At 31.7% G+C, this 12,500-nt stretch overlaps 4 protein-coding genes across 9 annotated transcripts in view; 1 reads left to right on the forward strand and 3 right to left on the reverse strand.

Moving 5' to 3' along the window:
• The window catches only part of LOC118446592 (protein Fe65 homolog), a 147,677-nt gene that overhangs the window by 10,866 nt on the left and 124,311 nt on the right, over positions 1-12,500 (forward strand). The gene's annotated exons all lie outside the window — the stretch shown is intronic.
• Positions 5,185-6,927, reverse strand: LOC146872172 (cytochrome P450 6a2-like). The gene has a single exon (XM_085664176.1). The coding sequence runs from the start codon at positions 6,925-6,927 to the stop codon at positions 5,419-5,421; it is 1,509 nt and encodes a 502-aa protein (XP_085520302.1). The 3' UTR covers positions 5,185-5,418.
• On the reverse strand, positions 8,832-10,963 carry LOC118446635 (cytochrome P450 6a2-like). The gene has a single exon (XM_035877567.2). It carries the CDS (start codon positions 10,338-10,340, stop codon positions 8,832-8,834), a length of 1,509 nt encoding a protein of 502 aa, XP_035733460.2. The 5' UTR covers positions 10,341-10,963.
• LOC118446600 (cytochrome P450 6a2-like) overlaps positions 11,497-12,500 on the reverse strand; it is a 3,720-nt gene continuing 2,716 nt past the window's right edge. Inside the window, exon 1 of the mRNA XM_085664208.1 lies at positions 11,497-12,500. This exon is cut by the window's right edge and continues 2,716 nt beyond it. The gene's annotated coding sequence lies outside the window, so the exon portion shown is untranslated.

A 12,500-nucleotide genomic window follows, 5' to 3' on the forward strand; every position in this document is an offset into this window, starting at 1 on the left:
TGGTGATTTGTTATTAAATTTTTTTTTCTTCTCTCTCTCTCTCTCTCTCTTTCTTTTTCGAAATGATTTTCATTTTATCAGTTATCGGTTGATCCACACGCATGTTATTTTTCTCGGTCTTTTCTGCGCCTGAGCCAAGTATCGATCGTAACTGTGTTACGATGAGTACAGAGGATAGTTATTTTCAGTGTCTTTGATTTATTCATCCTACGTATTGTTTCACTTTTAACGAGAGACAGAATGTGGTCTCTCTTTCTCTCCCTTTCTATTATCTTTATTGACATAACATCAGCCAGCTTCGAATATTCGAATCTATTACATACTTGTGCTTGTGTATGCTTGTATGTGTGTATGTGTGTAGGTTACTGTATTCTCTAACGCACAATCGGAATACATTTTACGCTTGTAACACATACCTCAGGGTAAATGTATGTATATATATATATATATATATATGTGTGTGTGTGTGAATGTATCTCTTTCTCTCTTTCAAATACTGTGATTTGTATAAACTTGTTTCACGTGTGATACTGAGAGAGGGAGAGAGAAAGAGAGAGAGATAGATAGAGAGATGTTAATGTCACGATCTATTACCGATTGGTTTATTGTACTTCAATATCTGGATTCAAAATGGATTCTTCGTCATAATAGGATTAATTATTTTCTGATATTTTACGTGAATATTATCGGAGTATATCATTGATTAAATTTAATGTATGTATTTGTTTTCTTTCATCATTTGTATTAATCGTCTCTTACATTTATGTAAATAAACATATACCACACGGATGTGTACATTACGGAATACGATTTAACTATGATTTTGATTTAATTAGGTTTTCAGTAACGTTCATTATTAATATTTACATGTGTGTGTATATATATATATATATACGTAGAGTTAATACGTAAATTGTATGTATTGTATATAGTAATTGTATAAACGAACTGTTAGAAGAAATTAGTGTGATATTGGATCGTTAAAAAGCAATGAAATACAAGGAGATTTTTTTTTTTCTTTTATTTTTTGATTGAAACACAAAAAATTCGAATTAACTATATCCTCTACGTCGTACTAGTAAATCAATCTACACTGTGTAAATTGATGTATATCTTTTGATTTGGTTTATGAAGAAAGTTGATCAAATATTATCTAAGATTTAATTAATCGTTCTGAAACTTATGAAATCGTATTCCGCGTTAATGAAATAACATTAATAATACTTCATATCTTTGCTGAAGTATCGATTAAGCGATAAAATCAATATCCCAAATAATTACTATCGTCATTTGAGGGAATCTAATAAATTGTAAAATAAGATAAAAATTATCTGTAATTTTTATGAAACACTATATCTGAGTTAAATCGATGAATTTTTCAAAAAACATTTGTCAATGTTAATGTTTAAAATAAAACGATATTGTCGTTCACATTCATCGATCGATATAATTTCAAATTGATACATTTAAATGTTTATTCATATAATAATAACATTAAATATTCAATGTGTTCGATGCATTATCAAATTAATATGGAAATTAATCGATGTATCTATCCATCAAAAATCAATTTATATAGATCGTAGATGTATACACACACACACACACACACACACACACACACACACACACATATATATATATATATACAGTTATATCTGTCTGCTGTCTATGTATGTCTGTGTGTGTGTGTTTGTGTATATTATAGCAACGTAAACAACGGAAATGGGTAGGAAGTTGGTATTCGAAGTTATGAAATTTTATTTATATATCCTATAGTATACGTAACTCGTCCAAAATTTATGACGTCAGTTTCCGGTTAGAATCGAACAGGCAATGGATGAGGCAAATGGACATGAAAGAGAGAGTGTGAGAGTACGATAAATAGGAAGGTAGCGAGAGAGAGAGAGAAAGAGAGAGAGAGAGGGAATTGGAAACAAGGTATATGAAGGTGTGGGTGCTAAAGGGTGAAGAGGGTGAAGCAGATAGTGGCATTCAGTGCTACCAACGGGATGATACCCAAAGGGAAACACGGTAAACACTGACGCAAATCTCGTTTTTCTTCTTTCTCTCTCTCTCTCTCTCTATCTCTATCTCTATCTCTATCTCTATCTCTCTCTCTCTCTCTTTCTCTCTCTCTTCTATTTTCAACCCCTCACCTACCCCTATCACTATCTCTACATTCAACCCCACTTTTTCTCTTCGTTCAGCGACGACGCGTAATAACGATAATAAATCGTGTCTGAGTGATTTAGGGATTCATTTAACGAACAAAACTTTATGAGAGAGAAAGAGAGAGGGTAGGTTGCTAGGTGGGGTGGGACTAAAAGATGACGTAGAGAGAGAGAGAGAGAGAGAGAGAGATAAAGAGAGATATGGCAATAAAGAGGTTGATTAAAGATAAATTCATTTGCAAGGATACGACGATAATCGTGTGCATTATTATGATCGATGCAAAGTTTATGATGGTTTCTTTTTCTTTTTTTTTTTTTATTTTGATTTTTTATACTCCCCTCAGGTTTAATTGATATTGAGATTTACTGAGGATTTTTTTTTGTTCTTTTTTTTTTGTTTTTCTTTTGTTTTTTTTTTTTTTTTTATGTACTCTATTTTTTTTTTCTTTTTTACTCGATTTTATGATTTCGATGGGGGCAGACGGGGTCTGAGTTGTGTGACAAAATTCTGACCAGAATTATGATTGGATTGTTACTGAAATGAATTCTGATGGAATTCTGATTGGATTGTTTTTGAATTTTTACTGAATCACGATTGAATTCTGATTGGGCCGTGTGATTGAATTGTCATTGAATTCTGATTGGGCCGTTCGACCGAATTGTCATTGAATTCTGATTGGTCCGTGTTATTGAATTGTCATTGAATTCGAATTGGGCCGTGTTGTGACTGAATTTTGGTTGACTGTATTTTGATTGTTTTGTCAATGAATTTCGAACCGATCGTTTCCGAACTGTTACCAAATTATTTTGACTACAATTTATCTAACAAATTAAGTAACTAAATTTTTACTCGATTGTTTCTTAACTATTGTTTGGAATATTTCTAGGCAATGAAATTGAATCAAATACGAATCAGAATAGATCGGGACTTCGATTGAATTTTATTCCCGAATTAATTTCGTTCGAGTTGTTTCTGAATTGTCACTGATTCGTTAACTTTTATCGATCGAATTATGTTTCGAATCACTGATTGATTCGTTAAGCGGTCGTAAATTTTTTTTCCGATCTAATTACGACCAAAGTTAGCTAGCTTTTATCTTGACTTAATTATAATTCCTTGTTCTTTTTTTTTTTTCTTTTTCTTTTTTTTTTTCTATCGAGTTTAATTATTTACTTTGATCACTGAGTTTCGTCTGTTATAATTTTGTTCTTTTTTTCTATTGTTATTGAATGATTAATGAAATTGCAATCAGTTAATCTACCTAATAATAATAATAATAATAATAATAATAATAATAATAATAATAATATATATACGTAGAAAGAGAGAGAGAGAATGAGAGAGAGAGAGAGAGAGAGAGAGAGAGAGAGAGAGAGAGAGAGAGAATATTTATGGAGGTTGTTGAACGAGACTGGATAGTCCTGTACCTGTTGATCCCTCGTCGAGATCCTCCCCAACTGTTTCGTTCAGCTCACGGGGGTTCGAATAACAACCCCGATAGAACGTGGGGTTGGAATTATGCTAGCTTCTCGAAACCCGATAAAATATATCATGCTTCTCGAAGACATGCGTTGCATCCCTCTCTCTCTCTCTCTCTCTCTCTTTTTTTCTACTCATCTCTCTCTCTCTCTCTCTTTCTCTTTCTCTCTTTATCTTTTTGAAGTATCGACATCCCATGGGAAATCAGAGAAAGATGCAGTACGACTCCAAACTCCCTTTTCTCACCTTCATTCACCCTTACCACCACTTCATCCTCTGGAACACCCCTCCCCCCCCCCAACACCCACCCTCACCCTGTCTTTTTCTCTCTCTCTCTCTCTCTCTCTCTCTCTCTCTCTCTCTTTCACATGCTTACGTACATACGCGCGCATGCGTATGTATACATATTACATACATACATACATACATACATACAAGCATATATATCTTTATTTTATTCAGACGATAAAATTTCTTTCAAAGTCCAACGAGAAGATTGTCAAGGAAGAAATGAAAATCAAATAAATTCAATGAACTCAACTGACAACGGGTCAAACCTCCCCATTGGAAAATAGGAATATATCATATGGATCATTGAAAATTTTATAAATCATTAGATTAATTTTTATTGATCATTGATCGTATCACATTGATTACTTTTTCTTGTCCAATTAAATATTTATTCATAAGCATGAATTTTCTATTTCGATCGAATATACCATTGAATTTGAAATTATATTTCTATCGCATTTGGATTACGTTTCATTCCGCGATCTTCTGTATAAAAGAGAAAGAGAGAGAAAGAGAGAGAGAGAGAGAGGGGAGTGGTTGGAGAGGGTAGGAAAAAAATGAACAAAATAAATAGAAGAGAGTAGGATCGACCTTGAGGACTCTCATGTCACTGTTTGCTGTGTCCCTGCGTTGCACGTACCTGTTCTCCTGTATTTCATGATGTATATCTTATGAAATATAGAAAATGTACAATTTTAAGTACGTGATCGTGTATGTATGTATGTGTGTGTGTGTGTGTGTGTGTGTGTGTGTGTATGTGTGCGTAATATCTGAACGTGACTGTGTGGACGTGACCATGTTGAACATGAGAAACCACTCAAGCAATCCGATGAAATACATTCGCAGTATTAGAACGTCTTCTTTATCTTCTCTCTCTCTCTCTCTCTCCCTCTCTCTCTCTCTTCCTCTATCTCTGTTTTTATATCTCTTTAGTTCAACATATTATCTATATTTACTTCATTATATAAAAAGAAAATAATAATAATAATAATAATAATAATAATAATAATAATAATAATAATAATAATAATAATAATAATAATAATAATAATAATAAAAATTAATGATAAAGTTATACGAAAATAAAAAGAAGGAAAAAATTTTATGGATGTTACCAAGTAATCAGTACGATTGATTATTTGTATTGATTTTATTTATATCAGAAATTATTATCGTAAATGTGCGTATGTATATATATATATATATATATATATATATATATATATATATATATATATTTCTTTTTTTTTTGTTTATAATTTATCAACAGTAGAAAGAGTATACAACAGAAGAGTTACAAGAAATGAATTAAGAATAAATTTTTCATTCGGATAGAAATGAATCGCAAGAATAATATTTTGTATTCCGCAGATAATAATTATCTTCGTCTAGTCATCCTAAACGTCATTCAACGATATTAAGTAAAAATTAAAAAAAAAAAAAGAAAAAAAAAAGTTTAATCTTCTTTTTTTTTCAAAGACGTCTCAGATAAACCCAAAGACCGTCGATCGGTGTCGACAATATACCAAATTTATGGATTTTAACTGGATAACAGGTTCTTGAATTTCTTTCTATTTTATATTTCATTAATAGCGTCGCAATTGCAGCTTTCATCTGTAACAATGCCATCCTAAGTCCAACGCACATTCTTGGACCTTCACCGAACGGTAAAAAGCAATATTTATTAATTTCAGATTTCCTTTGCTCGTTCCATCGATCTGGATCAAACGCTTCTGGATTGATCCAATATTTAGGATCTCTATGTAATGAACGAACTGGTATAATCATTTTTGTTCCTGGTTCAACTGTACATGTTAAACCATCGTTACCTTTCAATTCAATACCATCGGTACATATTTTGCTCATTACATCCAACACCGTATTCAATCTTTGCGATTCGTTAATCACTTGATCCAGATACGTCATCTCTTTTAAGGAATCATAAGTAATCTCTCCTTGATGTTTATCCAATACTTGTTTGATTTCATTCCTAAGTTTTTCTTGTATGTCGCAATGTATCGATAATTCGAAACAAATGAAACTCAAGGTAGCCGATGATGTTTCGTAACCATCGACGAAGAACGATAATGCATTTGCCGACAATGATTCCTCGTCGAACTTTTGATTTTCACTTTTTTCAAGATCGATCATTAATTGAAAAAAATCATTACGCTTTTCTTTCTCTTCACGTCTATTCTCTATTATCTGTTTAACGATCGTTCGAAAGTAATGGTCAATGTCCTTCGATATAAATTGTATTTTTAAATAATTATTTAGAAACGGAAGGAAAAACATTATTGATTGCAAAGCACTTTGAAACCAACCTATCCTGAATATCTTCTTACCCATCTCATGGAACGATTGTGGATTATAATTATCATCGAAACAAAAACCTTCAATGCCGTATCCTGCATTGGCGACAACTTCACCAGTAAATCTACTGAATAGATCCTTTGTCTCGAATTCGATCCTTTGATCATCTTCGATCTTTTTATACAAATAATCGTCGAACTTCTTACAAACTTTACGTATGGTCTCTGATAAGATTTTCAATCGCATACTCGAAAACGCATAGGTCAATCTTTTCCTATTGATCAACCATTCTTCTCCTTTTAAAAAAAATGGATTCTTGGCTACCAATGGATCTATATCTTTGTCGACCTTCATTGCGTTTTCATGGAAATTCGTGAAATTCGTTTGCAGTACCATCTTAATCAATTCAGGATCCTTTATCAATAATCCGGGTACCGTACCATCGTAATAACCAACCATACTGTTTTTCTTGTAACGATCATACCAATTCATTACCATTTGCGGAATACTTTTTTGTAATAATAATAATGGTAACAAGTGACCAATGATTGGTAAGGAATATGGTACCTCTGGTATACCTTGTCTATTCCAATAACTATATATTTTGCGACAATAAATATACAATGTCAATATTCCGCATAATGCGAGTACGAACATTAACAAACTCATGGTTTGTTTTTTTTTTGTTTTGTTTTATTTCTAATCAATTATACACTTGTGTCTCGAATGAAATCGAAAGTAGACCAATGTTTAAAAATCCGTATTTCAATGTTCACGCGCACTGTATTTCGAGCAAATTTATGAAATGATCTTCTCGCGTCGCAATTTTGCTCTGTACTGTTCAATATTATTCGGATGAGCGATAATTTTTTGTATTATGTTTCTGCGATAAGTAAAGACGTACTCTCGTTTGATATCTATGTTTATCATCGCAAAATGAAAAATAATCGTGAACGAGTAAGATAATAAAGAGGATAAATAGAAAGAAATAAAGAGAGAGAGAGAGAGAGAGAGAAAGAGTGAGCGAGAGGAAAGGGAAGGGAAAATGATACGGCATGTTTTTTTCTTTTTTTTTTTTCTTTTCACATGCAATTTGAATTTTATTAAATGATTTTTTTCATAACGCTAGAGTAAAGTAATCATGAAATTAGAGAATAGAAAGATTAGAAACGAAGTTATTCAGAAAAATTTAAATTTTGTTCTTATCAATGTTTTGTTCTTATCAATGTATGGAATATTTAAACGATTTTTTTTTTATCGTATACAGATTACATTTGTTTATATATTTTGTAATAAATAAATAATTATTTTATGTAAAAAAAAAATATATATATATATATATATATATTTTTTTTTTCCATTCGATGCAAAACAAAATTAATATTACGTAATTGATAATTATTATTCAGATATTAGTTTTCATATATGAAAAATGTGTTAATTGACGAAACTGTTGTTATCGTTATTATTATTTTTTTTTTCTCTTCTTTTTTTTTCTCTCCCTCTCTTTTAATATATCAATAACAAAGCTAGATAATTATATAACTTATGATAGCAAAAGAGTGAAATTATAATTACTTCGAGTTTGGATAAAATCTTGATTGCGATTTCGATTGCGCCTGAATTTTGTCCTAGTTTACAATCCTGATTACGTTTAGATTGTGTTGTGGTTGCAATCAGATTGCATCTGGATTATTTCCTTTTGTTGCATTCTGATTATATATGGATTGCTTGTAAATTTCATTTGCAGATTTGATTTGAATATATATATATATATTTTTTTTTTTAAAGACGTCTAAGATAAATCCAAAGTCCGCCAGTAGGTATAGAGAGTATAGTCAAAACGTCGATATCAATTGGATATTCAATTCTTGAATTTCTTTCTATATTATATTTCATTAATAGGGTCGCAATGGCATCTTTGAATATTTTTTTACCGATTTCATGGCTAAAAAAAAAAAAAAAGAAAAAAGGAAAAATAGAAAGAAATCAAAAATCTCCTTTATCAAATATTCTTACACCCATATTATCCTCATTTAAAAGATAAAAATTAATATAACTAAGCTGTAAGGTTCAAGATAAAATATTATATAACTGGTTGCATCCTGATTGCATCAGGAATTATGCCCTGATTGCATCCTGGTTGAATCTGAATTGTGTCTTGATTGCATCCTGTTTACATCAACGTTGTATTCTGGTTGCATCCTGGTTGCATCTGGACTGTACCCTGAATGGATTTTGGTTGCATCTAAGTTGTATCCTGCTTGCAACTTGGTTGCATCTGAATTGTGTCCTGCTTGCAGCCTGGTTGCATCTGAATTGTATCCTGATTGCATTCTGGTTACATCAAGATTGTATCCTGGTTGCATCTTGGTTGCATCTAGGCTGTGTCCTGAATGGATTCTGGTTGCATCTGTGTTGTGTCTTGCTTGCATCCAGGTTGTGTCTGGACTCTGTATCCTGATTGTATCTCGTATGTATCTGGATTGTGTTCTGGTTGCGTCTGGATTGTAAATTTGATCTACAATCAAGCTAATTGGAAATTTCATCTGCGGTCTGGCTCTGAATTACTTTTAAAGACGTCTCAGATAAACCCAAAGACCGTCCATCGGTGTCGATAATATACCAAACTTATGGATTTTAATTGGATAACAGCTTCTTGAATTTCTTTCTATTTTATATTTCATTAATAGGGTCACAATGGCAGCTTTGATCTGTAACAATGCCATTCTAATACCAACACAAATTCTTGGTCCTTCACCGAACGGTAAAAAGCAATATTTATTAATTTTAGATTTCCTTTGTTCGTTCCATCGATCTGGATCAAATGCTTCCGGATTGATCCAATATTTAGGATCTCTTTGTAACGAACGAACTGGTATAATCATTTTTGTTCCTGGTTCGATTGTACATGTTAAACCATCATTACCTTTCAATTGAATACCATCGGTACATATTTTTCCCATTACATCCAACAACGTATTCAATCTTTGCGATTCGTTAATCACTTGATCCAGATACGTCATCTCTTTTAAGGAATCATAAGTAATCTCTCCTTTATGTTTGTCCAATACTTGTTTGATTTCATTCCGAAGTTTTTCTTGTATGTCGCAATGTATCGATAATTCGAAACAAATGTAGCTCAATGTAATCGATGATGTTTCGTAACCATCGACGAAGAACGTTAATGCATTTGCCGACAATGATTCCTCGTTGATCTTTTGATTTTTACTTTTTTCAAGATCGATCATTAATTGAAAAAAATCATTACGCTTTTCTTTCTCTTCACTTCTTTTCTCTATTATCTGTTTAACGATCGTTCGAAAGTAATGATCAATGTCCTTTTGTATTAAATGTATTTTTAAATAATTATTTAGAAACGGAACGAAAAATATTAGTGATTGCAAAGCACTTTGAAACCAACCTGTCCTGAATATCTTCTTACCCATCTCATGGAACGATTGTGGATTATAATTATCATCGAAACAAAAACCTTCAATGCCGTATCCTGCATTGGCGACAACTTCACCAGTAAATCTACTGAATAGATCCTTTGTCTCGAATTCGATCCTTTGATCATCTTCGATCTTTTTATACAAATAATCGTCGAACTTCTTACAAACTTTACGTATAGTCTCTGATAAGATTTTCAATCGCATACTCGAAAACGCATAGGTCAATCTTTTCCTATTGATCAACCATTCTTCTCCGTTTAAAAAAAATGGATTCTTGGCGATCAATGGATCTATATCTTTGTCGATCTTCATTGCGTTTTCATGGAAATTCGTGAAATTCGTTTGCAGTACCATCTTAATCAATTCAGGATCCTTTATCAATAATCCGGGTACCGTACCATCGTAATAACCAACCATACTGTTTTTCTTGTAACGATCATACCAATTCATTACCATTTGCGGAATACTTTTTTGCAATAATAATAATGGTAACAAGTGACCAATGATTGGTAAGGAATATGGTACCTCTGGTATACCTTGTCTATTCCAATAACTATATATTTTGCGGCAATAAATATACAATGTCAATATTCCGCATAATGCGAGTACGAGCATTAACAAATTCATGGTTTGTTTTTTTTTTTTTTTGTTTTATTTCTAATCAATTATACACGGTGTCCCGAATGAAATCGAAAGTAGACCAATGTTTAAAAATCCGTATTTCAATGTTCACGCACACTGTATTTCGAGCAAATTCATGAAATGATCTTCTCGCGTCGCAATTTTTTTCTATACTGTTCGATATTATTCGTATGAGCGATAATTATTGGATTCTTGTATTATATGCTTTTGCGATAAGTAAAGACGCACTCTCGTTCGATATCTATGTTTATTATTGCGAAATAAAAAATAATTGTTGACAAGTAAGATGGTAAAGAGGATAAATAGGAAGGGTGAGAGAGAGAGAGAGAGAGAGAGAGAGAGAGAGAGAGAGAGAGAGAGAGAGAAAGTGAGAGTGAGTGATGTGGCGAAGGGGGGTGGAAATGGATGAGAAAATGATACGGGGTGTTTTTTTTTTTCTTTTCACATCCAATTTCAATTTTATCAACTGATTTTTTTCATTACGCAAGAATATGGTATAACAATCATGAAATTAGGGAATAGAAAGATTAGAAACGAAATTATACAGAAAAATTTAAATTCTGTTCTTATCAATGTTTTCCTGGAATGTTTAAACGATTTCTTTTTTTTTTTTTTTTTTTTTTTTTTTTTGAAAGAATGATTGGAAAAAAAAACAGGATCGAACGTGATCAATATCTCTATATTAATCTATTATATTAATCATATTTATTCTAATATCTGATCTCGGTGATAATGATAATAATGAAAAACAATAGAATTGTTGATAACGTTATAGAAGAAGAAGAAAGAAGAAAATGATTGTATTTGTTAATCATTCTGATCTAATCTAATAACAGTATAATCAGTTTGTTTGATTACAATGTTTAATTAAACATGAACTATTTGAAAATTTTTTTTAAATATATATATTTATATTTATATTTTTTTTGGATTTCTTACGTACGTGATCATCAATGAAATGACGGAGAACGAATGAAGAGGAAAAAAAAAAAAAAAGAGAGAGAAATTAGAAATGAAAAATATTTCTTATGTAAAAAAAGAACTTCTTTCACGGCTAAAATTTTACTTTATCGTCGTCATAATCATCGTTGGACTATATTACGTAATGATAAGCTTGTTTACTTTCTTTTTTCTTTTCTTATTTTTTCTCTCTCCCTCTTTTAATATATCAATAACAAAGCTAGATAATTATATAACTTATGATAGCAAAGGGGTAAAATTATAATTACTTCGAGTTTGGATAAAATCTTGATTGCGATTTCGATTGCGCCTGAATTTTGTCCTAGTTTACAATCCTGATTACGTTTAGATTGTGTTGTGGTTGCAATCAGATTGCATCTGGATTATTTCCTTTTGTTGCATTCTGATTATATATGGATTGCTTGTAAATTTCATTTGCAGATTTGATTTGAATATATATATATATATATTTTTTTTTTTAAAGACGTCTAAGATAAATCCAAAGTCCGCCAGTAGGTATAGAGAGTATAGTCAAAACGTCGATATCAATTGGATATTCAATTCTTGAATTTCTTTCTATATTATATTTCATTAATAGGGTCGCAATGGCATCTTTGAATATTTTTTTACCGATTTCATGGCTAAAAAAAAAAAAAAAGAAAAAAGGAGAAATAGAAAGAAATCAATAATCTCCTTTATCAAATATTCTTACACCCATATTATCCTCATTTAAAAAATAAAAATTAATATAACTAAGCTGTAAGGTTCAAGATAAAAAATTATATAACTGGTTGCATCCTGATTGCATCAGGAATTATGCCCTGATTGCATCCTGGTTGAATCTGAATTGTGTCTTGATTGCATCCTGTTTACATCAACGTTGTATTCTGGTTGCATCCTGGTTGCATCTGGACTGTACCCTGAATGGATTTTGGTTGCATCTAAGTTGTATCCTGCTTGCAACCTGGTTGCATCTGAATTGTGTCCTACTTGCAGCCTGGTTACATCTGAATTGCATCCTGATTGCATTCTGGTTACATCAACATTGTATTCTGGTTGCATCTGGACTGTGCCCTGAATGGATTCTGGTTGCATCTATGTTGTGTCCTGCTTACAGCCTGGTTGCATCTGAATTGTATCCTGATTGCATTCTGGTTACATCAAGATTGTATTCTGGTTGCATCC

The sequence above is a fragment of the Vespa mandarinia genome, chromosome 25 (genome assembly GCF_050613455.1).
Source record: "Vespa mandarinia isolate Hongniang chromosome 25, ASM5061345v1, whole genome shotgun sequence".
NCBI classification, from domain to species: domain Eukaryota; kingdom Metazoa; phylum Arthropoda; class Insecta; order Hymenoptera; family Vespidae; genus Vespa; species Vespa mandarinia.